This window comes from Leptinotarsa decemlineata, unplaced genomic scaffold (assembly GCF_025532065.1).
Source record: "Leptinotarsa decemlineata unplaced genomic scaffold, Ldec_3_MD MMD2_tig00000090_RagTag_RagTag, whole genome shotgun sequence".
Classification (NCBI taxonomy): domain Eukaryota; kingdom Metazoa; phylum Arthropoda; class Insecta; order Coleoptera; family Chrysomelidae; genus Leptinotarsa; species Leptinotarsa decemlineata.
Window position 1 is genome coordinate 1,727,269 of NW_027412541.1, and position 25,846 is coordinate 1,753,114.

A 25,846-nucleotide genomic window follows, 5' to 3' on the forward strand; every position below is an offset into this window, starting at 1 on the left:
ATCTGCGAGATTATAATGTAATGTAACAACATATAGTTGTCACAGCATTGTACAGGTCACCATCGACTGAACCCATATATTTTGATTTTTTTTTTTGCAAAATTACCTGGAAAAAAATGAGAGCAATACTGTAAACTTCACTATCTTCAAAGGAGACATAAATCTTGATTCATTGAAACAAGACGATACCATCTTTGAATATGTAAATACGCTAAATGAGTTTGGCAACAACTGAACAATCAATAATATCAGCGAGGTTCAGGGCAACATGAAAATTTATATTGACCCCATAATAATGAAATCAAAATCTAAAATCTCTTCTTGAGAAAACATCCTGGGCTTCCATTCACTCTGCTATCTCTATCGAATTTGATAGGTGAAGCTTCGATATCCAAAAGCACTAGAAGAAAATATACAAATTTCAAAAACTACAACCCACGATTTGATCTCCACAAAATGATTATAAACAATACAAAAATGAATTCAACTCTTTGATACAAAAGATAAAGTTTGATTACTATAACAATATCATAATAAAAGATGGTACCAACGCAAAAAAGTTCTGGGAGGAGGTGAACGACTTGAGTAAAGGCAAAAAATCTAAAATTCAAAGACGATCCCTCGAATTTTTTTCTATTTTTTACAAATTGTTTATTATTTTTCTCTTTTTACACAAAAAGTGACAAATGATTGTTTTTGTTTTTTTGGTAGTATTTAAAGAAAATATATCGTAAAAATTAATTCAATTAATTTGTTCAAAACAAATTGTTTATTAAATGAATGAAGAAAATATAAATTGAAAAAAAGGTTTTTTGAGAGAAAACCGTTCCTTAATATTTATATTTAGTAGAAAAAAAATTGTTAATCAATAAATGCGTTTTTAAGCAATGAACATTTTTTCAGGAAACGATTTCATCTATAAAAATCACAATATTCATCACTGAAGAAATCCCCCTGAAATAATTTCAAATATCTCATAAGCAATACATTTGTTTTTAACAATTTTTCAACAAATAGAGATAAAAATTATGAAGAATCATTTTTGTTCAACTTTAAATAATAAAAATACGGATTAATTTTAATATAAAAATAATTTTTGCTTCTATTGAAGTTTTCACTTCTTAACGTGTTTGATTATTAATAACAGAGTGGAAAATCTTTTTTTTTTATTTTTCCAACGGAGATCTTTTTTGAAGGCTTTCTCGAAAAGTTCGAGGAAGTGAAAAACATTTGAGGTTTTTAGTTTAGAAATTTATAACTTGTGAAAATTAGTTAATTAACTGAAGTATTAAAAAAATAATCACGGGATTTTTTTTGTGAATTTTTGTTTATTCAAGTGTCTAGAAGGTATAGGAATTTTTTTTCTCAATATCAATTTAAAATTATACACCACTCTCCCTAAAGTTAAAGTATAACTGAAAGTATTTTGTACTGAATTTCTGCGTTTGTATTTTTTCAACAGTTAGGATTATCAATAAATAGCACATTCAAATTGACAGCGAAATATTTGTTCTATTTTCTTTTATTTTAGAGAATTGAATTCAACATTTTGTTTAAACATATAAGATTTAACACGTTGTTTTTCTATTAGTTTGTCCATGGAGTCGTTGATCTACTTATTATACTTTATATTTGGAAACTTGGACTTTCATTTTCTCTTGGACTGAGAAAAATACCATCCTCGTAAAGCGAGATGAAGTTAAGAGAACAAAAACAAATTAGAGACTTCATGTCAATATATCGAGAAGATATTAGTAAGTGAAAATCATTTTAACCAATTAAAATTCAGTTCTGGAACCACTTAATTGGAAAAATATAAGTAGGTATACCAAATGATCAGATCCAAAAAAGACGGGCCTTCATGCGATCGACACGAACCCTAGAGCCTTTTCGGAATTACCTAACATCCAAATTTTGATGTGGAGAAACCTGCATCTGGTGACAAAATGTTATTTAAATAAAACAAACACGGCAAAAGCGAGAGGGTTAACAAGGATTGATAGCCAGTTAAGTATTATTTCTCTGGTGACAAATATATATAAAAACCCGTAGATGTTACTCTGATGACAGCTAAGTGGGATTTCACGAGGATTTCTCGACTAAGAAATTAAATTCCACAATTTAGACCTTTTAATTTTTGTACGTTATTACACTTTCGAATTGCTACAGAATTGCTAAGGGCGCTACCATTTTATTTTCGCAGATTCAAACTGGGGAACCTCCAGTTCTTTTGGATTTCATCCTGTACTACACTTTATAACATGGATATACAAATATGCTCATTTTGTTTGTGAAGACTATGATGATTTGTCGGAAGAGACACACAGCAAGCTTCACCTTGAACCTCTTATTTATTTAAAAATAGTTTGGATCACAACAAAAAAATAGGTATATCAAACTGCAGTTTGAGGAGTGCCTAGAAGATGACAGTACGACCAGCTGTCGAAAGCGCTCGCAGATAATTAATACAAGATATAAAGCTTTTTGTGGAATTTAATATTTGAATACTGAAAATAAAGGAATATATATATATATATATATATATATATATATATATATATATATATATATATATATATATATATATATAAATAGAGATTTTATCGAGTGTGCATGATATAAATCAAAAATTAAACAATTCGTGGACACAACACTCAAAAAAGGGGGGCAAACCGCGGACACGTGTTTCTGGCTATTGGCCTCATCAGCGCGGTGCAGCCAAGTGTAAAGATGGGAAACACTTGTTTGCCGAAATCAGGAAACAACACAAACGCACGGAGTCAACAACAGGAGCCAACCGCACATTTGTGGTTCCAGTTAGAAGACCTAGAATTCCCAGGCTACATCTAACATGACCACGGAGGCAGCTATAGCTACCTGCGTGACATCCGGGTCCAGGATAAATACAAATAGAGATTTTATCGAGTGTGCATGATATAAATCAAAAATTAAACAATTCGTGGACACAACACTCAAAAAAGGGGGGCAAACCGCGGACACGTGTTTCTGGCTATTGGCCTCATCAGCGCGGTGCAGCCAAGTGTAAAGATGGGAAACACTTGTTTGCCGAAATCAGGAAACAACACAAACGCACGGAGTCAACAACAGGAGCCAACCGCACATTTGTGGTTCCAGTTAGAAGACCTAGAATTCCCAGGCTACATCTAACATGACCACGGAGGCAGCTATAGCTACCTGCGTGACATCCGGGTCCAGGATAAATACAAATAGAGATTTTATCGAGTGTGCATGATATAAATCAAAAATTAAACAATTCGTGGACACAACACTCAAAAAAGGGGGGCAAACCGCGGACACGTGTTTCTGGCTATTGGCCTCATCAGCGCGGTGCAGCCAAGTGTAAAGATGGGAAACACTTGTTTGCCGAAATCAGGAAACAACACAAACGCACGGAGTCAACAACAGGAGCCAACCGCACATTTGTGGTTCCAGTTAGAAGACCTAGAATTCCCAGGCTACATCTAACATGACCACGGAGGCAGCTATAGCTACCTGCGTGACATCCGGGTCCAGGATAAATACAAATAGAGATTTTATCGAGTGTGCATGATATAAATCAAAAATTAAACAATTCGTGGACACAACACTCAAAAAAGGGGGCAAACCGCGGACACGTGTTTCTGGCTATTGGCCTCATCAGCGCGGTGCAGCCAAGTGTAAAGATGGGAAACACTTGTTTGCCGAAATCAGGAAACAACACAAACGCACGGAGTCAACAACAGGAGCCAACCGCACATTTGTGGTTCCAGTTAGAAGACCTAGAATTCCCAGGCTACATCTAACATGACCACGGAGGCAGCTATAGCTACCTGCGTGACATCCGGGTCCAGGATAAATACAAATAGAGATTTTATCGAGTGTGCATGATATAAATCAAAAATTAAACAATTCGTGGACACAACACTCAAAAAAGGGGGGCAAACCGCGGACACGTGTTTCTGGCTATTGGCCTCATCAGCGCGGTGCAGCCAAGTGTAAAGATGGGAAACACTTGTTTGCCGAAATCAGGAAACAACACAAACGCACGGAGTCAACAACAGGAGCCAACCGCACATTATTTATCCTGGACCCGGATGTCACGCAGGTAGCTATAGCTGCCTCCGTGGTCATGTTAGATGTAGCCTGGGAATTCTAGGTCTTCTAACTGGAACCACAAATGTGCGGTTGGCTCCTGTTGTTGACTCCGTGCGTTTGTGTTGTTTCCTGATTTCGGCAAACAAGTGTTTCCCATCTTTACACTTGGCTGCACCGCGCTGATGAGGCCAATAGCCAGAAACACGTGTCCGCGGTTTGCCCCCCTTTTTTGAGTGTTGTGTCCACGAATTGTTTAATTTTTGATTTATATCATGCACACTCGATAAAATCTCTATTTGTATTTATCCTGGACCCGGATGTTACGCAGGTAGCTATAGCTGCCTCCGTGGTCATGTTAGATGTAGCCTGGGAATTCTAGGTCTTCTAACTGGAACCACAAATGTGCGGTTGGCTCCTGTTGTTGACTCCGTGCGTTTGTGTTGTTTCCTGATTTCGGCAAACAAGTGTTTCCCATCTTTACACTTGGCTGCACCGCGCTGATGAGGCCAATAGCCAGAAACACGTGTCCGCGGTTTGCCCCCCTTTTTTGAGTGTTGTGTCCACGAATTGTTTAATTTTTGATTTATATCATGCACACTCGATAAAATCTCTATTTGTATTTATCCTGGACCCGGATGTCACGCAGGTAGCTATAGCTGCCTCCGTGGTCATGTTAGATGTAGCCTGGGAATTCTAGGTCTTCTAACTGGAACCACAAATGTGCGGTTGGCTCCTGTTGTTGACTCCGTGCGTTTGTGTTGTTTCCTGATTTCGGCAAACAAGTGTTTCCCATCTTTACACTTGGCTGCACCGCGCTGATGAGGCCAATAGCCAGAAACACGTGTCCGCGGTTTGCCCCCCTTTTTTGAGTGTTGTGTCCACGAATTGTTTAATTTTTGATTTATATCATGCACACTCGATAAAATCTCTATTTGTATTTATCCTGGACCCGGATGTCACGCAGGTAGCTATAGCTGCCTCCGTGGTCATGTTAGATGTAGCCTGGGAATTCTAGGTCTTCTAACTGGAACCACAAATGTGCGGTTGGCTCCTGTTGTTGACTCCGTGCGTTTGTGTTGTTTCCTGATTTCGGCAAACAAGTGTTTCCCATCTTTACACTTGGCTGCACCGCGCTGATGAGGCCAATAGCCAGAAACACGTGTCCGCGGTTTGCCCCCCTTTTTTGAGTGTTGTGTCCACGAATTGTTTAATATATATATATATATATATATATATATATATATATATATATATATATATATATATATATATATATATATATATATATATAAGGAATAAAATAGAGTCACAACTCTCAGAACCACAAAGTGGGTTCAGGCCCGGAAGAAGCACACAAGACCACATCTTCACAATTAAACAAATAATAGAAAATAGAAGATTCAGGTAATAACCGTTGGTTATTACCTGAATTTGGTACCTGTATGTTTTGGTACCTGAGTTCTTCTTCTTCTCGATATGACCTCTTCTCCGGTATATATGTAACAGAATCATTATACACACATAGTAAGAAGTCATCTGAGTAGGGTCAGATGATTTCCGAACACTTAACAAAAATCGCCAGAGGATGACAAATGAGACTTTGTCGAAACGTTGCGAAATTCATTCCCACCGAGGATGACAATACACCACACGGAATAAACCCGAAGAATCATTTCATCATATTCCTGTCCGTGAAAACCTTCGATCTAACATTTCAAACCTTAACGGGGAGAAGAGGTCATATCGAGAAGAAGAAGAACTCAGGTACCAAAACATACAGGTACCAAATTCAGGTAATAACCAACGGTATATATGTAACAGAATCATTATACCCACATAGTAAGAAGTCATCTGAGTCATCTCTTTTATTGATGAAGTTCTTATTCATTGTATAGTACAATTTTATGGTTTTCTCGATTCCGTTGTTAATTTCTGCTTCTTGTCTTCCTTTTTCGTCTATTGTTACGCCTAGATATTTGAAATCTTTTACTTGTTCTATTTTTTATCATCTATCATTATATTTATTTCTTCGCCTTCTATGGTCATCACCTTGGTTTAATCTTTGTTTATTCTCATTTGTTTTCTCTTCAGTGTTCCATTCCATATTTTTATATTATGTTGTAATCGTTCTTCATTTTCAGCTATCAGTATTATGTCATCGGCAAATCCTCCCTCAGTATATATATATATATATATATATATATATATATATATATATATATATATATATATATATATATATATATATATATATATATATATATATATATATATATATATACGAAGGTTATCGAGTGTCTTGATATAGATAAAGAAGTTTTTAAATCGGACATAGCACTCAAGGAAGTGGCAAACCATAGACACGTGTTTCGGGCTTTTGGCCCATCATCAGTATGTTGCAGCCAAGTGTAAGGATGGGCAACACTTGGTTACCAGAAGAAATAAATACAAATGCACGGAGCCACCAGCAGGAGCCAGCCGCACATTTGTGAACACGAAATCTATTAAGTGAAACCACAAATGTGCGGCCTCTTGAAGATGACCACTAGGTGATCGAAACACGTGTCGAGGTGTCAAAAATAACGATTTGGTGTTGGGAAAAAACTTCAGTGAAATTCATTACTACACCAAAGGTTCCAAACAGTGTATCACAAGTGCATTTTATATTGTTTAATTTTTGTTCTATACTCGTGATCTGGAGGAAAAATTTTCATTATCTCTCTGAGGAACAATTACATATGTTGCTTTCAGATTAATTTAGTTCATCGTGATCGTCTACACAATTCATATGATTCGAATGTAAATAATTTTGGCAAAAATTTATAATTTTAATTTTTTTTTAAGAATGTCACCATTTTATCCATATAATCAAGCTGGTATTCGGCTGCTTCAAAAACATCTTTGAATTTGTTTGATAAGAAGAATTCAACAAATCAACAAGTTTATTTAATTTATCTATCACTTCAATAGTCTCTGCTGCTGCTGCTGCAGGAAGTGCACCAAGACTCATATAGATATTCATAGCATATGCAACTGTATTACTTATAGTCTTTTTTCATCAAAACAAAATATATAATCAATCAAAATATTCCTGGTGCTCTGAGCAAGTGTCAAGTATCGAATAAATAAATCATTTTGGTGCCAGCTATTTCAAATTCAGTATTATCTGGGGTTACTCCAAGAGACTTAGCAAGTTCAGTAAAGTTTGACCCCATATCACTCACATGACTTTTTTTGAAGGTTGTTGACAATGTTTCGTGGTGTATTTCATCAGTTCGGACTTCCATTGTCTGATATGATATAAATTGATTTGAAATCCCTGAAATAATCTGTGAAAAATTCAAAAGGTTAGCTGAAAAAACAATTTAATAAGCAAAAAACTGAAATTACAATGAGATAACATACAAGCAACAACCAAAAAAAAAACAAAACAAATTGAACAACAATCAACACGAGCTGAAAAAATTTAAAAATTTATTTAGAAGAAATGAAAATTAAAAATATAAAATTGAAAGATTCCAAACCAAGTTACTTCACGACGTTTCGAAGACGATTATGCATACTAACAATCGAAACGTCGTGAAGTAACTTGGTTTGGAATCTTTAAATTTTATATTAATAATTTTATTTTCTGGTTAATATTTTTTTTAATATTTTCAGCTCGTGTTGATAGTTCAATTTTTTTGGTTTTTTTGATTGTTGCTTGTATGTTATTTCATTGTAATTTCAGGTTTTTGCTCAATAAAATTGTTTTCTCAGCTAATCTTTCTACAGATTCTTTCAGGGATTTCAAATAAATGTATATCGTATTAGACAATGGAAGTCCGAACTGATGAAATGTACTCACATGACATGTAAGCCCAAGCTAGTTAATTTGGATATACACTGTTCAATAACCTGTAACTTTCTTGCCTCAACCTGGAACCCGTGAAACTATGGCGTCATAGAATTCAAGTATTCTATCACTTTTCGTGAAAATGTCAACCGACATAAATAAAGCGGTGGCAAATTTTTGGAAAAAAATGCTCTTGATTGATTATATATTTGTGTTTATTTGATAGCTGTAAGATTCTGTGGGTGGCAAATCAATATTTTGGAAATTCACAAAGTTGAATGCGATAAACACGCTTTGGAAATAACAAACAATTTGAAGTGCCATTTTGGAAATGGAAAGATTATGAGATTAATATCTCCTTTCGAAGTCCGTAAAATTTAAGATCCAGCAAAGAAAATTTACTAATATCAACCCACTCAGATGTCCCCAGAACGTCAACAATTTCCAAGATGATTTTCATTTGTGATTTTCGATTGAAATTTGTAATACTTTCTCTAAAATGCACTTTTTGAAATGACACATACCTGAATCAGGCATAGATGGGATATTTTCAATTTCCGCTGGAAAAGAGGATGACGTCGTCATGATATGATCCGATCTAATACTGCTCCAATTAGACACCTCTCCCACACATCTAGCTTGAAATCGGCCAACGCCTGTTGCCCGCAGATGCGGGATTGGGTGGTTGACCGATAACTTTACTGGGTGAGTGCCGTGTGGTCTGCACCGGGGGACTGTCAAACACCCATAAGAGAGAGACAGTGATCCCCCCCCACTCACCCCGTTTTCTCTCCAGTAAAACGAATGAGGTGTTAATGGAAAGATTATTATTCTCATACACCACATCATTGAGTGGCTTCGACAAAAAAATATATCATTTGAGGAAACTATGATAAAAAAAATACTATTGTCCATAATATGTTCAAATATTGCTTCCGACATATATATTATTGAACGTTTAATCATAACATTCGTTGAAGATTCATCAGATTTATCTGATGATAACACATCATAATTTTTGTTTAGAGCTAATATATTCCTGAATGAGCATACTCATTCATTATTACTGTATATATATATATATATATATATATATATATATATATATATATATATATATATATAAACACAGTTATTAGTTCTAACAGGCATTTTTTATTAAATACCCAAGTACGCCACTGCAGGTAGAACACGACCTGATCGCTCATGATATATGTAATTTGCGACCGGTTTGCCATACAAAATGAGGTGTTCCCGGTAAAGTATCATAAACTCGCTTATACCTTCTGTGGGAAATCATAACGAAATCACAAAATTTTGTTCAAGTAATCTGTTAGCGTTTGGGTTCCCAAAGTGAGGAACGTATTGATTAGTGATAATATTATAAATTAATATTGATGCCATCTGAGAAAAATTAACTTACGTGATGTAACATACTATAAAGTAGACATAAATATTATCAAAAATGCTAGAGGCTAAATAAAGTCACGGCATTATCTTATTGGGATATTTTCCCAACTGGACAATTTATTCATAACTATATAAATTTCTAGCAATATATTGTTTAATTCATTGAAAGTTATCACATTCAGACAAAATCATATCGCAAGTTGTTGATCCGATTTTTGTTTTTGTTGAAAGAAAACATTTTCATCCGCTTTTTTTACATATTCATACTCTCAATTTTTCAGGAATGATCATATATAAATTCAATGAAGATTATGGAGTTACTTTTTGTTATGGCTACCTATAACTTTTCAGGATTTTAAACTGTCTTCTATTTCGAGTGGAAAAATTTCAAGAAATTCGTTGTATTAAATAACGAAGTGTTCTAATAATGTCATCAGAATCTACAATTCCATTCCTGGAAACTTCTTCGAGGAACACTTTTTTGTGAAATTTTCACTACACAGTTTTAGAAAATCGTAACATGTGTCTATAGACACGCCTGAAGAAGCTATTAAATATCGAAACACGTGTTGTGATTTTGTAAAACTGTTTAGTGAAAATCCCACAATGAAGTTTTTCTTGAATACGGACTTTCTTCAAGTACCTATCGGCCGACTCCATCACGTATAAACTTCTTTCCGTAATCTTGTAATGAGTTTTTTTCTACTATTACTTATGTGTCAGCTTTGTCTCATGTATAATACTAATTTCATCTGTGGGTACTACTAGAATAATAACTAAAACTCACATCACATAAATGTCATATGATGTAACTTAGTATGGATTTTAAGGATTTTCTTCGATTTGGATATTTTTAGGATCGTTTCAAGGTTCGATATCAGCAATATTATTCACACATTCATCTCTCTCTTACTGACTCACAAAGCATACTTGTCTCGATAAAAACAAATTGTATATTCTTTTGAATCTATAAAAACTTGTTTATTTACTGGATCAGAGTAGCTGATAAACCATTCAATGAATGTCTGGAATGTCACTTCCCTCAGTAGAATGTTTGTATCATTTTTACGATTATCAGCTCATTTTCGATGACTTATTTACAAATGTTATTAGTTTCAGTTTAACAGTGGAGTGGTAATCATGCAAAATAGGGATGGGAGTTTGTTTTCTGGAACGAAAAGTCAATTACTTGCTGCAGTGTCAGGTAAAAAATTGTCCTGATTTGAGTTGATTTGTTTTTTATACTACCTCAAGTTGAAAGGTTGTTTTTCAATTATTTCTGGGTGGTTGTAAAATGAATGACTGTCTGGAAAGTGAACTAGCACTGATAATTCTGGGAACTAATGGAAAATAAACTTTTCCTCACTTAACATAATTATTGAATTAAATTCGAAAATTTTATTTACTGACTGAGTGCGAAAAACCTCTTTTTCTCAACTGAGGCTGATTATAGTAATCAGCATTCACATGAGTGATCCTAAATATCAAGCTAGTAAAATTATCCGCTGGGACTTTCATCACACTTTTGAATGACATAGAATGTTTCATTCTTTTGAATGAAACGAATTTAAGGGGTGCAGTTTATTTCTACATATCTATATTGAAGATTATTTACGTTTCTGGCCTTTCCTCTTGCCTTTCCAAAAACTTTTCCACTGAGAATGAATACATACAATGTAAGTATTTTTTCTTCGAAAACAACTTGCCCCATATTTTGTAGGTTATACATTACGTAATGAAAATTAATAAGAAAAAAATATTTAATGACATATTCTGTTCGTTTCTGGTATTCTTTCTTTTTTGCATTTTTGAAAATGTTTGTATGCCAATTACAAATGATGAATAGCTTCTATTAAACGCAGGTTGTCTTTTATTTTGCAAGTTATAAATTGCCTACCAAAATGATGATACAAAGTACCATAAATCTTACGTTCATTAACTTTGTGATTATGATACCACTTTTGCGTTTTTGAAAAAGTTTCTATTGTGTGTGATGAATAACATTTTTTTTTGAATACCGGTTGTTTCATATTTCGTAGGTCATTAACTACTTGTTGAAATAAAAAAAAATTAACAACGACCAAAAGTCCAACAATTATTCTATACGCATCAAAATACGTAAGTACACTCAAACATTTTTTCAAAATCGCCGGGTGCCCTTAAAACGAATATTTACCGAATATGTTTGCTGAAATACTAATAATAATGACTGTGAACCTTTCGTTCATTTTTTTTTGTATTTTTGTATTTCTCTTCTCTGAATTACAGAGGAAGCTACAATATTTGCGAAACGCGTCTAGAATTAAAATAAATTTGTGAGGATCATTCATTTAATATCATGTGTAGTTCTATTCTATTGATTACAGGTTGTCCCATATTTTCAAGGTCAAAAATTGTTTGCGGAAATAGTGATATTATTAATTATTATTCTAACGATCATTCTTTGTGTGTTTCCCCTACTATTATCGCGTTTACGAAAAAGTTTCTAACGAATATGGTGAATAATGATCTATGTCTTTCGAATATCAATTGTTCCAGATTTTGTATATCATATACTATTTGTTGAAATAATAATCAAGACCAAAAATGTAACGACGGTAATTTTTACGTTTATGATATTTTTTATTCCGTTACTGAAATATTTCACCGTGAAATTGGTATATCATGAACTACTCGTCAAAATAATGAAAGACCCACCACCATTATATTTGCGACCTAAAACCTCAAACAACAAACACAATTTTTCAATATATCACAAACCCACACATACACAATCAATTGATGCACCGATACTCTCATAAACTTGCAGCATAGTATATAAAACTTTATCGTAGATAAAATACAAGAACAAAACCCGAAGTCAGCACCAGACAAATTAAAAAATTAGAGTTTTATAAGCTCAAGTGCAACGACTGCAATGCCATATCTATAGGCCAGACTTGCTGCAGTTTCTACCTGAGATTCGAGAAGAATTTGAAAAGTTACAGATTGAATGAACAAGATTTCAACTACGTCAATCATCTCAAAGAAAGCACTCACAATTCCACAGAAAATCTGAATATTATACATATTCAGCAAAAAAGTCTGATATTTAATCAAAAAACATCTTCCTAATGAAAACAACATTGTTCTGAGTGATTAAATAGATTTATAATTCTCCATTCATTAATGATTTTATTAGTACTTTCTCAAATGCCTCTTGCGTTGAAATCAATCGAGTCCCTGGCACTTTGCTGTCTGGGAAGGATCTTTCCCGTATTGACGAGAGGTAATACTTCGAAACCGCGATCTGTAGGTGATCTTGAATAATCGAATAATCTCAGTATGGTCCTGCTTCTGGATGAACGAGAAACATCTGCAAGACTTACCCCTGTGAGGTATCTTGCATAAACGTCTGTCGGGTATACCTACATACACATTATAGGATATTCTCGTTTAGAAGATAATGACGTCACAAGATGACAAGTTACGGCGTTGCCAACATGTGTTCTATTTCGAACTTTCAAATTTGTTTGTACTGTTGATTTGTTTTATTGCTATTAACCTCACTTACTATTAACTTACTTAGTTGAAATACAAATATAATGGCACTTCACTTTTTCTTTCATAATAAGTAATGAAAAATAAAATATTTTATCTGAATACATTTAATTGTATATATTTTTTAATTACAACTCGTCATCACCATCGTCATAATCATCATCAGAATCGAAATTTATTATAAGAGGTTGAACATCTTCCCTGTCAAACCCTACTTGTCTATCCCTATAAATTTTTTTTGTTAATTCCCAAATATGTTCGATGGGATTGAACATGCAGTTATACGGTAGAAGACGAAGCAGTTGATGTCCATATTTTTTTCTGCAAGCGGTTCAGCTTCATATATAGGTGGTGGTTTATTCCTACGACGTAAATTTATAATGTATTGACTGAGCTTTAATAACAATATCATTTACTTCGAAACCAAAGCCACCAATCGTAGTTTGAGAAAAGTATTTTCAAACGGAATATTATTGTTTGATAACCATTCTTGGATATCAGCTTTTTTCGATGCTGGTTGTTGGGGATTTATTGATAACAGTGCTGTGATAACTTGCATTATACATTACTATAACTGAAGGCTCTTCTAAATATATTAATACTTGGTATTCAAACCAATGCAGATAATTTTTTTGGTTCATTTCTCCGTGGTAATCACAATTCTTTGTTTTTGAACATATTATTAGGTCTGCTTCACGGCAGTTTGATCGAACTCATCAATATACACCACTGGTTTCACTCGTTTTCGCTGTTTCGATGGATTGCTGAATACTTCACCTCTATTAAATTTAGTCGCAATACGGTTTACAGCAGTAATACCCAACTGTAAGGCATCTGCAACCCTCTGAAATCAACAATCGACGAATATTTAATCCAACCCAACATTTATATGTTCGTTTTATGATTTTTGTTTAGTTTTTATAGATGTAGGATAGGATATTAATACAATTAATATAACTTAACGTCTATAACAGCAGTTAGTGGAAGTAATGGTCGTCCATTCTCAACTTGTCTTTCAAAGTAGTCTATTAAAGACGCTACTATTTGTTTAGACTGTTTCGACAATGCTTTAGGAATATTGATTATACGCAGGTCTTATCAAAAGAAATGAAAAGAAGAGAAAAATTGACAGTTTTCGAGTTTTTTTCGATTCGGCAACATCTGATATTATACTTGAGCAACTTATAAAATAAAATTTAACTAGTTTCATTGCTATTGAACGCATTTCATTGAGAAAGTCGGTTATAAAAAATTACCAAAAATGATGTCAATCCTGTATATTATAACACTCTCAAACATTATCAATTTTGTGTACAAGGTTAATCACCTTCATAATATGGGACAATCTGTAATCAAAAAAAAACAATATTCGCCATTTACAGAATTAAATTTTCTTAAACGCAAATATGATGGTACATTTTGAGTCTTCATCATTATCATTTCGAAAAGTAGTCAAATATGGGACAATCGATAATCCAGATCGGTAATCGTACTTATGAGGAACTTATAAGACAAACAAACATGCTGTCAGAATTACAAAAATAATGAACGTTAGGTTCATCGTGATTATTTCCATTATATTAGCAGACAAACTGTGACGAAACATAGGACAATCTGTAATCGAAAAATGAGGATCGATCAACTAATTTCATCATGAAAGAGTTCATAAAAAAAGATCATTATCCATCATTTCCATTAGAAACTTTTTTTAAAACGCGATAACATTAGAAAAAAACACAAAAAATAAAGATCCTTATATTTACAGTTATAATTATCATTATTTCGGCAAACAATTTTCAACAAACAAAATACAAAATATGCGACGACCTATAATCGATGAAATACTATCTATTTTCACCATTCGTCATTTCGAAGAGAATTTTATGACTTACGTGATATGGCAAACACGAAAATATTGAATGGTAGTTTTACGGTCATAATTATCATTATTTCAACAGACAACATTGTGTCCTACGAAATATGGGACAACCGGTGTTGTAAAAAGGGAGATATAATTCATCGTATTCATGAGAAACTTATTTTAAAAAAATTGCTGGTATCAGAAACACAAAATTATTGAATATTAGATTTATGGTTATCATTATCATCATTTCAGCAAACAAATTGTGGCCTACAAAATATGGAACAACCCATAATCGAAAAATAAGGTTCAATATTCACCATTTTCATAAATATTTCAGAAGCGGAGTGAAAAATATCAAAAATACCAATAAAATGATTATTAAATTTATGATCTTTATCATTACGTTTATTTCAACAAGTATTTTACGCCCTACAAAATATGGGATAATCGGTATTTAATTTTCAAAAACGCGACATCAGAAAAATCAAAAATAATGATTGTTAGATTCATCGTTGAATAATTGTTGAATTATGAATAATCATTATTTCGATTAAATCTACTATATAAAAATGGATGTTTGTTGGTTGGTTGTTTGGTAAGTGATAAACTTCTACATCGCTCAACCGATCGTGATGAAACGTGACAGGTATAAGTAATTTTTCACAGAGAAGGTTTTTAGGCTATCAATTTTTCTGTAACTCGCCACTTGATGGCGCTATAGAACAATTTTTTGAAAGTACTGTTCTATAAGGCTGCGCACGTCTAAGTTCGTTGATTCTGATTCTGTCAAAACATTGGAACAGCAGCGATACAGCAACATAGTACTAGTAGTATATATATCACGCATATATGATGGTCGTTAGATTTTTGGTCCTCATTATCATATTATTATTATTGTTACCTCAAGTGAAACATGCCTTAGTACCGATTGTACTAGAGTAGGTGGTGTAGCTTTTCAAATCAGAAACAATTTGAAAACAACTGTTCTATTTTTATGTTAGTCCTTCTCTTGAACGATTGTGTTTATCTATCATATCTCTGTTTATCGTCCACCCTCAGCTTCCTTGATGAACGATTAGAGTGAACTGTGAGTTTTTTTCTGAAAGTGAAATTTTTGGGCATGTAGAACTCAACCTTGAGTTGCTCACACACATATTCGTAAACGTGATTTATTGTCTAATTAACTCGATTATTCCAATTCAGATGAGTTAATTACATATTCATATCACATAAATAATATCTTGCTGTCACGAGTTAATACATTTAAAGATTTAGGAGTTATTTTTGACTCCAAACTCATTTTCGATAAACATATAGATTATGTAATAAATAAGAGCAGTAGAGCTCTGGGATATGTCAAGAGAAAATGTAAATTCTTCAATCAAACAAAATCAATACACAATCTCTATAATGCTTTTGTATTAAGTAAGTTAATGTTTGCATCAACCATCTGGAGTCCACAGTATAATATATACATCGATCGATTAGAACGTATTCAAAATCGATTTTTAAAACTCGTTGCTTACAAACAAGGTATTCGAATTACTGAAAACAGTGATACTTTGCGAATTAGACGAGACCTCCAGTTAGTATCGTTGGAACATAGGCGTAACATATCAGATATTTTATTTTTACAAAAAATAATAACAAACAAAATAAATTGTCCATCGTCATTATCAATCATTTACTTAAATGTCTCGAATAGAACAATCAGAGCACATGAATTATTTAATTTACCTTTCAAGAGAACAAACTGTTCGCAGAACTCTCCTCTATGTCGATGCGTTAAATGGGGTAATTCTCTCGCAAACTACTTCGATATTTTTAATACTTCTTTGCTTACTGCCAAAAAAATATTGAAAGATTATTTTAATAAATTATAATTAACACATTTCGTCAATAACTATTATTCAGTTTTTATTGTTATTGTATTTGATTTTAATTCATCCCTTACTTTAGACACTGTGTACATGTGTAGTATAGATATTACTCTAATTTAATATTAATTTAATTATGTGGATACTGTAGTGGATTTTTTTCTGTTTGTATCCCGAATATATAAATAAAATAAAAAAATAAAAAATATACTGGTGATGCACTGTTTGGAACCTTTGGTGTATAATTAAATATTACTGTAGTTTTTTTCCCAACATAAAACCATTAATTCAACACCTCAACATGTGTTCCGATCACCAAGTGATCATCTTCAAGAAGAAGATTTAACTAAATATACTTACAATGTTATCCTTATTTATGCCATAGATATATCTTCTAGGTACCTGGAATTAATTTCACAATATTGCCTTATCTTCTAGTCTTGAATTAATTTTACAATGTGTTCTTATGTAATACTCAGGTAAATCTAATAATTAAAATATTATTTCAACAAGCTATTGCAAGTTTTGATGTGGGAAAAAAACTCCAGTAATATTCAGTTGAGAATATCACCAACAAGGTTAACTGATAATAGTCAAACTTTGATTGATTTGCTGATTTATACTTATAATTGCGAAAGTCACTCACTTAACACTCATTCATCTTGTTTCTCCGAACTGGTATGTCCTAGAAAGCTAACATTTGCTATATAGGTGCTTCTTTGGTCTTAGATGCGCAGTAAAAATGAATTTTGAATAATTCCAATGGAAAGCTCCCATGGGTGAAAAAGCGGTGCGTTTACGTATGAAATTTACTTTTTTATCACTGTTTCTCCATACCAATATGATCTTGGAGGCTGAAATTTTGTATGTAGGTTCGTTCAATGTTGTAGTTGTACAATAAAAAAGGATTTTCGAATATCGATTATATGGCGCACAAATGTGCAATGTGGGCGCATGTGCGTGTGTGCAAGAGCCTACAACAGTTGGCTACTGCACACATTCCTCTATCATTATTGATATCATTTTTCAGCTGAGTTTTCGATTACGTAATAAAACAAAAAACTGCTTTGTTTTAGATATTCAGTGGACAAGTAATTAGAAAAATAACAATGAAATAAGTATATGAGTCACTCAACACATTTGGAAACTAACCCCAGGTATTTACCTCATTTGTGTGATTACTTGAAAGTAATGAGTGAATAAAATAACCTTGCTGAAAAAAAAATTATTTATTCGAAACCAAAGTAGCATTTCTTAAAAAATTCTAGACCATTATATTGTTTCAACATCATCGTCAGATTCTGAGGCGACATTCATGATTCAGTTGGCTCTCGATATTTCTTCTATAAAATTCCTATAATCTTCAGGAATCACTTTCAATTTCAAGAGCTCTGTGAGATCGGTTTTCTTAGCTTTCGTTACTGAAAGCTTGGAGGTATACATCTGTTTCAAATTAAGAGATGACCAATACAAAGCTGTTTTCTGCTTTATTCTTGTCGTATTTTTTTTGTTAGTGTGTTAATTTCAAAGAAGGATTGTTCGGAGAAATCGTACTGTATAATCGTTGGCTTGTTCTTCTGGACTCGAATCCATTTAATATGCAGCCAGTTAACTATTTCCTTTTAGGTATCAACTTTAACATTGAACACATTTCCTGAAACAACTCTATTAATGTCAACAAAATCTGTGTATGTCATCGGCATCACTTTATATGGTGACGGTTTAATCCTTGCTCCTGCTATCAACAGGGCCCATTCTCTTGTAGTATACACTTTCATGTTTTCTCTTCCGTTCAATCGTTGCATGCACAAAATCGCGTTCTGTATAAGAATGACCTGCTTCCATAATTTCAAATCAATTCTCTTCAAATTGTGCATTTTGAACTGATTATGGTTCTGTCCTTCAAACGTATCACTGAAAGATGCTATGTGAGATACAGAATCAGGCAAATCAAAAATGTACTTCAAAAGACAACTGACCACTTCAGTACTACCGCTTTTTCCATTGCACTCATCCCATAAATAACAAAAATCATTGAGTTTACGTTTGTAATGAATTTTATTTTCTCTGGAATACGGAAAACTCATAACTGATTCAGGGTCAGAAGTTATTGATCTGTAGGTGATACCTATATCAGCTATTGTCTCCAGCTTATTCAAAGACTTCATTTTCATAGCTTTCTCTTCTCGATTTTTGTGTTTGTCCCACTTGTACTGCAAACTAGTTTTATCCGTGGAAGAATAGTAGGCATTACATGTAGTGCACTGATCTTTTTTAGGAAGGAAGAATGACAGTGATGGATCATGATATGAATTGAAAATATTGCGGTATACAAAAGACGGCACTGGGGTAATATTCCTTTCTTTACAATAGTCATCTTGGTACAGCCAATACATACGGGACAAAGTCAACTCGAGTGCTAAATAGAGTTTTCGCGTATCTTTTCTGCAATAGTGGGACTTAACACGAGAAAATGAACCAATGTGTGCTTTTACACCAACTATTTTTTTTCTGGTGTCGCATTATAAACTGTGTTTCTTAAAGACCTGCCATCACATCCTGTGTACAATCTAGACTCACTTGTTTTATTCATGTAAAGCTCAACCACTCTGTGACTTATAGCTAACGTTGCACACAAGAACTTCAAACACATTCGCTGTTTCATACCTCCCGAATCTGTTACGTAATATTCCCTGAATGTACTTCTGCGCTAGTACCTTCTTTAAAATTATGGATTACCAGTAAAAGCCATGTGGTTGAAGAACTAAGAGAGAGAGACCCAAAACAATTCGACACTGTCAGCTGTCATGAAATTCAGATTGAAGAGGTGTGTTTGTTTGTAGATGATAAAACTATGGAACAAAAGACAACTATTCTGGTGCAAGTGTGATCAGATACATCTGCTGTTCTGTAAGTAACTCAATGAGAAAACCCAAAAATCAAATATGTTTTAATTGAAAACATCCTCATTAGTCTCGAGGAAAACAAGAAAAGAGGTGTTGAATGAAAGTAAAACCCTGCCATAGTGAGGTTGGAAGTTTGTTGAAAGAGAAACTGTTCAAATTTAATGAAGTTATAATAATGGAATATTGTTGGTTTGGAATTTATGTAGATTTTTGTCAATGTCTAATAAAAAGGCATAGATTTCACTGAGGTGATCAATGTCTGATCTTTTATTGAGGCAATTATTGGATTGTAATATAAATGACATTTCCAAAAACAATCTTTCAGATGTATTTCTTTCAGTTGATAACATTTTTGTTGAATTATAGTCCATTTTATGATCTTCTTTGGACACATTAATTGAGATTGAAAGTTAATTGGAATTTTATCTTTAAGTTTAGAATATAATTCATTAATAGTGAATATGGTTCTAAAAGCTATTTTTACATTTGAATCTTTGAAAATTCTGCATAACTTGGGTGTCATATCACTTATTTATGGTAAAGAAGAGGAAGGTATAGGAAGTGGAGGTGAATCATCACAATTGTGATTATAAGACTACAATTCCGTTCTGCTGATCACCCAAGAATAAATCCCAAGTTTTGTTCTTAACTAGTCAGCAAAGACTGTCCTCCAACTTATATATATATATATATATATATATATATATATATATATATATATATATATATATATATATATAAGTTGGATTTGAAGCTTTATATCTTCTATTAATTATCTGCGAGCGCTTTCGACAGCTAGTCGTACTGTCATCTTCTAGGCACTCCTCACTCCTTGAGTGCCTAGAAGATGACAGTACGACCAGCTGTCAAAACAATCCAACCCACAGTTTCTGCGCTGGACCTGCCCCCAATGACAAGAAAGGACACACGTGTTAACAGAAAACTCAGAATGGGCCACTCCCGATTCACCCATGGTTACCTTATGTATTCACAACATCCCTCTACTTGTGAAATCTGTGATAATGCAAGACTCGCAATTGAGCACATACTTTCAAATTGTATACACTACAGCCCAACTCGGCGCGAACACAAACTCAGTAGAACCCTTAAAGATATTCTCGGCCTACCTAACTTATGTAACCAGCTCAGTGTCGTGATACAGTTCCTCAAGGACTGTCGACTGTGTTTAATTCAATCTGAATTTTAGTAACCAAATGTATCACAGGTCCCGTGTCAGTGGCCATTAGATGCCAAAACACGTTAATAATTATAAAAAAATCCATCCTTTCAAAATAAGGCTAGTTCAGGAATTGACGAGAAATTGACCAATAACCCAATCTCATACAATACATGTTTTTCAGACGAAAGTTCTTTCATGTTAAATGGTGAAGTGAATAGACATAATTATCTTTGCTGAAGCGATGTGAATTCTTTCTGGTGATGGAAACATATTTACAAACTCCACAAAAATTGAAAGTCTGGGACGGTAATCATATTGCTGGACCATTTTACATTGAAGGTAATCTTATATCTATCACAAGACTGTGTAGATCCTATGATTACACAAATTCTGAAAAATAATGACAATTTAGTGTTAAATGAAATAACATTCTAGCATGATGGTACACCCATGATGTTTTTTCTTGGATAAAATGTTCAACAATTAATTTCTCAATAACAAATAAACCAATTTCGAAAAAAATATAAAGGTAATAAGCGGGCCGAAATACCTTTCAAATCATATATCACTCGACCCTCCATGCTATTGAAAAAAATAGGAGAGGTAGTATCTGACCGCAGGGTGGTTAGTTTCTGGTATGATTTTCATATCAGAATTAGTCCCCTTAAAAATGAAAATTGACGTGTTCTTTGAAATTTTCGATTACATGTCCATTTATGACTTATAGGGAAGGAGGTCCAGTTTTCTTTGGAACGCCCTGTATGTTTCAAAGTTTAGTCAAACCGCCAACGCCGACATAAAAACTTGGACATCTTGCTTGCGTTCATGTAATAAATCGTCCTGGCTTTTCATAGTTTGTTTCCAATAGAGGATCGCCTGCCCGGTACTGTGTGCCCATCACAGTACCTGAAACAGATGTCTATCGGTGGTTTTTGAATTGAAATCAATTTGTGAATAATCAGGATAGTACTGATCCATTTATCATTCAGTATTCATGAAAAATAGGTGCCCTATTGATGATGACTCTGTCCATTCGTGGTATTGCCCATCCTTATACCATCCTAGTGTTTGTCAGTGGTTTCAGTTATGGTCTAATTTTTATTCACAAAAATCTTAATATCTGCTTTTCCAAGACAAATATGAGTGTCACCAAATATTGCAAAGTAAAATTTTGACATGAGATCAGACATAATATATACTTCATCATTGAAACATATTTCAACTTCTATTAGTCTTATATCTGAAGGACCAATAAACAATCAGATGATTTGTGATACACTGATAATAATAATAGATAATAATAATAATAATAATAATAGATATCAATGATAATCTACTTACCATCATTCAGAAACATTTTTTTTTCAGGTTCACTCTTTGCTGTATCGGATGGAATGAGTTATGGTTGGACTGCTCCCGTAATACCCTACTTGATTGGCCAAAAAAGTCACATAGTAACTACAAAATATGAAGCTGAATGGTTGGAATCATGTTTGATGATTGGTTCGTTCATGGGGCTACCGTTTACCATCTATTTTGTAGATAAAATCGGAAGAAAAAAGTCTCTCCTTGTAGCGGCTTTGATTTCTTTACTTTCCTGGTTGATGATTCTCCTCGCCAATAAAATGTGGCATATGTTCATTGCAAGATTTTTGTTCGGAGTAACGGCTAATACATCATTTGTGGCAGCTCCTATATACATAGCAGAAATTGCTGACCATAATATCCGAGGTTTCTTGTCCAGTGTTATATATTTGAGCATGCTTGTAGGACTTTTGTTGGTTTATAGCATAGGACCATTTTGTTCATTTTATATACCACCAGCTATTGGAATAACTGTTTTAGCTATAGAACTTATCACATTTCCATTCGTACCTGAATCTCCATACTATTTGCTTTTCAAAGGTGATAAAGAAAATGGTCAAAAATCTTTACATTTCTTCAGACCAAATAAAGACATCACTAATGAACTTGAAGATATCACTAAAGCTGTCGAAAGACAAAAAAATGAAACTGCGAGGATTCAAGACTTGATTTTAGTGAAAAGCAATAGAAAAGCCATTACCATAATGGCTGTATTGGATGCTGGTCAACATTTTTGTGCAATAAGTGTGATATTGATGAATTTACATCTGATTTTGGATGCAGCTGGGTCGATTTATGTTGATTCCTCTATAGCTGCTGTTATATTTGCTGTGATAATGTTGGTTGTGGCATGTGTGGCCTCTTTGCAAGTAGATAGGTATGGAAGAAAAGCTCTGATCATTGGATCTACTATTCTGACCGGAGTTTTTTTATTGACTCTAGCTGTTTATTTTCATTTGAAACTCATAGGCTACAATTTAGAGAATGTGAGTTGGATTCCAATAGTTGTGATAATGTTTTATGCAGCTAGCTTTAAACTTGGAATAGGTATTGTTCCAGTAATCCTGACAGCAGAATTGTTCTCCACTAAAATGAAAGCTTTGGGAATGACTATTGCAGATCTCATGTATGTTTTTGGAGCCATTATCAGCCTTCAACTTTATCAGTGGTTATCAAATTCATATGGCATGCATATACCATTCTATCTGTTTGGATCTTCTAGTTTCTTCGTGACATTTTTCACAATTTGGTATATTCCAGAAACGAAAGGAAAGACCTTGGAAGAAATTCAGTTCATTTTGAAAGAAGAAAATATTGAAGTTCCACCTTCTTTGAGCCGAATTGTGCCCAAAAAATCGTATAATACATTTTCAAATGAAGTTGTGATTTTATGATATAGTGAATTCACTGAAGAAACGATTGTACAAATAGCATATATGAATTCCATTCACGTTCAGTGTGAGATGAAACTGGTTTATTTTTTCCCCAAAGGAATATGTTTTGAAAATTCCAATATATTTCCATAATACGAATGAAATTATATACGCATGAATAATAAAAACTTCATTATTTCAACTATATAATATAACTGTTTCATCCTGTTTCATCAACATATTGAAATATATATATATATATATATATATATATATATATATATATATATATATAACCACCTATTGATGTGACACCCACAGCTGTCAATATGGGAATGATCAGAATAGTACTTATTTATTTATCTTTTGATTTTCATGGAATTATTCTCCAGCAGCTTGACTGTTATTTTTATTTATTGGTTATTATTGGTGTTATTTTTGATTATTCACATCGAGGACCGCCTGCTCGGTACTGACGATGCCCAATTGGCTGAAACAGCTGTCTACCTGTACCAATATATATATTAGATTCAGATTTCATATTCGATACCTTAACGGGGAGATGAGGTCAACTAAGAAGAAGAAGAACTCAGGTAAAACTCAACAACATTTAAATAGTAGGTAGTAGAGGGTTTATGGACTACTCTATTTCTGAACACATAACGAATACCATTTTACCATTATAGTAAGAAGTGAGTTGAGCAAGGTCAACAAACTTCTGAACACGTAACAGCACAGCTTGATAATGACAAATGAGATTTTGTCGAAACGTCGGTGAAATTAGAGATAATATCACATACACGGATCAAATACCCGGAAAAACCAGTTCAGCATATATATATATATATATATATATATATATATATATATATATATATATATATATATAAATATATATATATATATATATATATATATATATATATATAATAATTATCTTCAAATATCATAAAACTTTTTCATAACGAACAAAATATCAAAATATGCCAAAAAAATATTAAAACTATAAAGAATTTGAATACTAAATTGAAAGATAAAACTGATACAACAAAAAAGTCAAATGTGATTTATAACATTCCTTGTAATAATTGTAACTTGAATTATATTGGAACAACATCTAGAATTCTTAATGATAGAATAACTTCACATAAAAGTGATATAAAGCTCAATAAAAAATCATGTGCATTAGCACAACACTCTATAGAAACAGGTCATAAACCAAATTTCTCTAATATGAAAGTTTTACATACAGAAAAAAATATTTCCAAACGCCTTTTTCTTGAAATGGTGGAAATTAATAAGTCTTCTGATTGTATGAATAAGAAAACTGACATTGATAATCTCAGCAGTATATATAGTAATTTACTAGAACTACATCAAAAACATAATAATAATGAAAGATGTATCAATCAATAACTCTTTCATTACAGTAAAAAATTATCAAATCATCATACCCATTGAAAAATGACATTTATGTGAAGGTATGACATTTGTCAAACCCACAAAAAAATCGTATACATGTTAACTTTTATGTCAATTCTATCTTCAATTTATTGTGTTTCACTCATTTTTACTGTAAGTATGATTTGTAATATTATTCAAAGGCGAAAATATTCAAAAATCATTAAATTATAGGCCCTTAAGAAGCTTCCCATTAGAAGCGAAAGCTTGGCAAAGTAAAGCAGAGTTTGATTTTTGATTTTTTGACTGAGAGACCCTGTTAATCCATTTTACCATACATTTCTCCAGTCGCTAACATTATCCAATTTATATATATATATATATATATATATATATATATATATATATATATATATATATATATATATATATATATATATATATATATTGTTATAATATTTGGTGATGTTGATAAATATACTTCAGGTAGATACCTTATCTTACAGATACTTCTTACCTCGATAAGCTCAGCTCAGTCGGATTTATATAAGCATGCAGCGCCCTCTCTCTCTACAGGTAGAGTTCTTGGAAAAGTCTTGTATGTTTTCAAAGATATTGTGCCAAATGAAATTTCAAAAGGATAATAAATATAATATTGAATTCAAAAATGATGGCACTAATACAATTAACCTTAACCTACCTACACCTGCGAAAAATATATCTTGAAATTTAAATCCTGAATGGAATTACACAACAAAGTACCACTCTATAATAATTGCTGTTCCGTGATATAACCTTGTTGAAAATAAACTGCTTCAACGTTCTCTGCCTTATGACAGATTACTAAAATGGCTGCTCAATGAATGTTTATAAATTAATCATTTATATCAAGTTTACAAATGGTTATTGTTCTCAATGTGTTTTTAAAGTGGTGAATGAATGTTCAGTGAGTTTCAAACACTGAGAAATTGAAATGTCTCTCCTGGATTCCTTCTACCAG

General features: G+C 33.0%; 1 protein-coding gene across 5 annotated transcripts; it reads left to right on the forward strand.

Moving 5' to 3' along the window:
• Positions 1-10,249: 10,249 nt before the first annotated feature.
• LOC111512085 (facilitated trehalose transporter Tret1) lies at positions 10,250-23,647 on the forward strand. 5 transcript variants are annotated; one of them, XM_023168181.2, is made up of 3 exons: positions 10,250-10,392; positions 10,454-10,544; positions 22,076-23,647. In XM_023168181.2, exons 2-3 carry the CDS (start codon positions 10,481-10,483, stop codon positions 23,464-23,466), a joined length of 1,455 nt encoding a protein of 484 aa, XP_023023949.1. In that variant the 5' UTR covers positions 10,250-10,392; positions 10,454-10,480; the 3' UTR covers positions 23,467-23,647. The 5 variants fall into 5 exon arrangements, with proteins under 5 accessions (XP_023023949.1, XP_023023948.1, XP_074028419.1 ...); XM_074172318.1 differs by lacking the exon at positions 10,250-10,392 and adding an exon at positions 20,889-21,046 and having other exon boundaries at positions 10,417-10,544; XM_074172319.1 differs by lacking the exons at positions 10,250-10,392; positions 10,454-10,544 and adding exons at positions 10,609-11,016; positions 20,889-21,046.
• Positions 23,648-25,846: the final 2,199 nt, after the last annotated feature.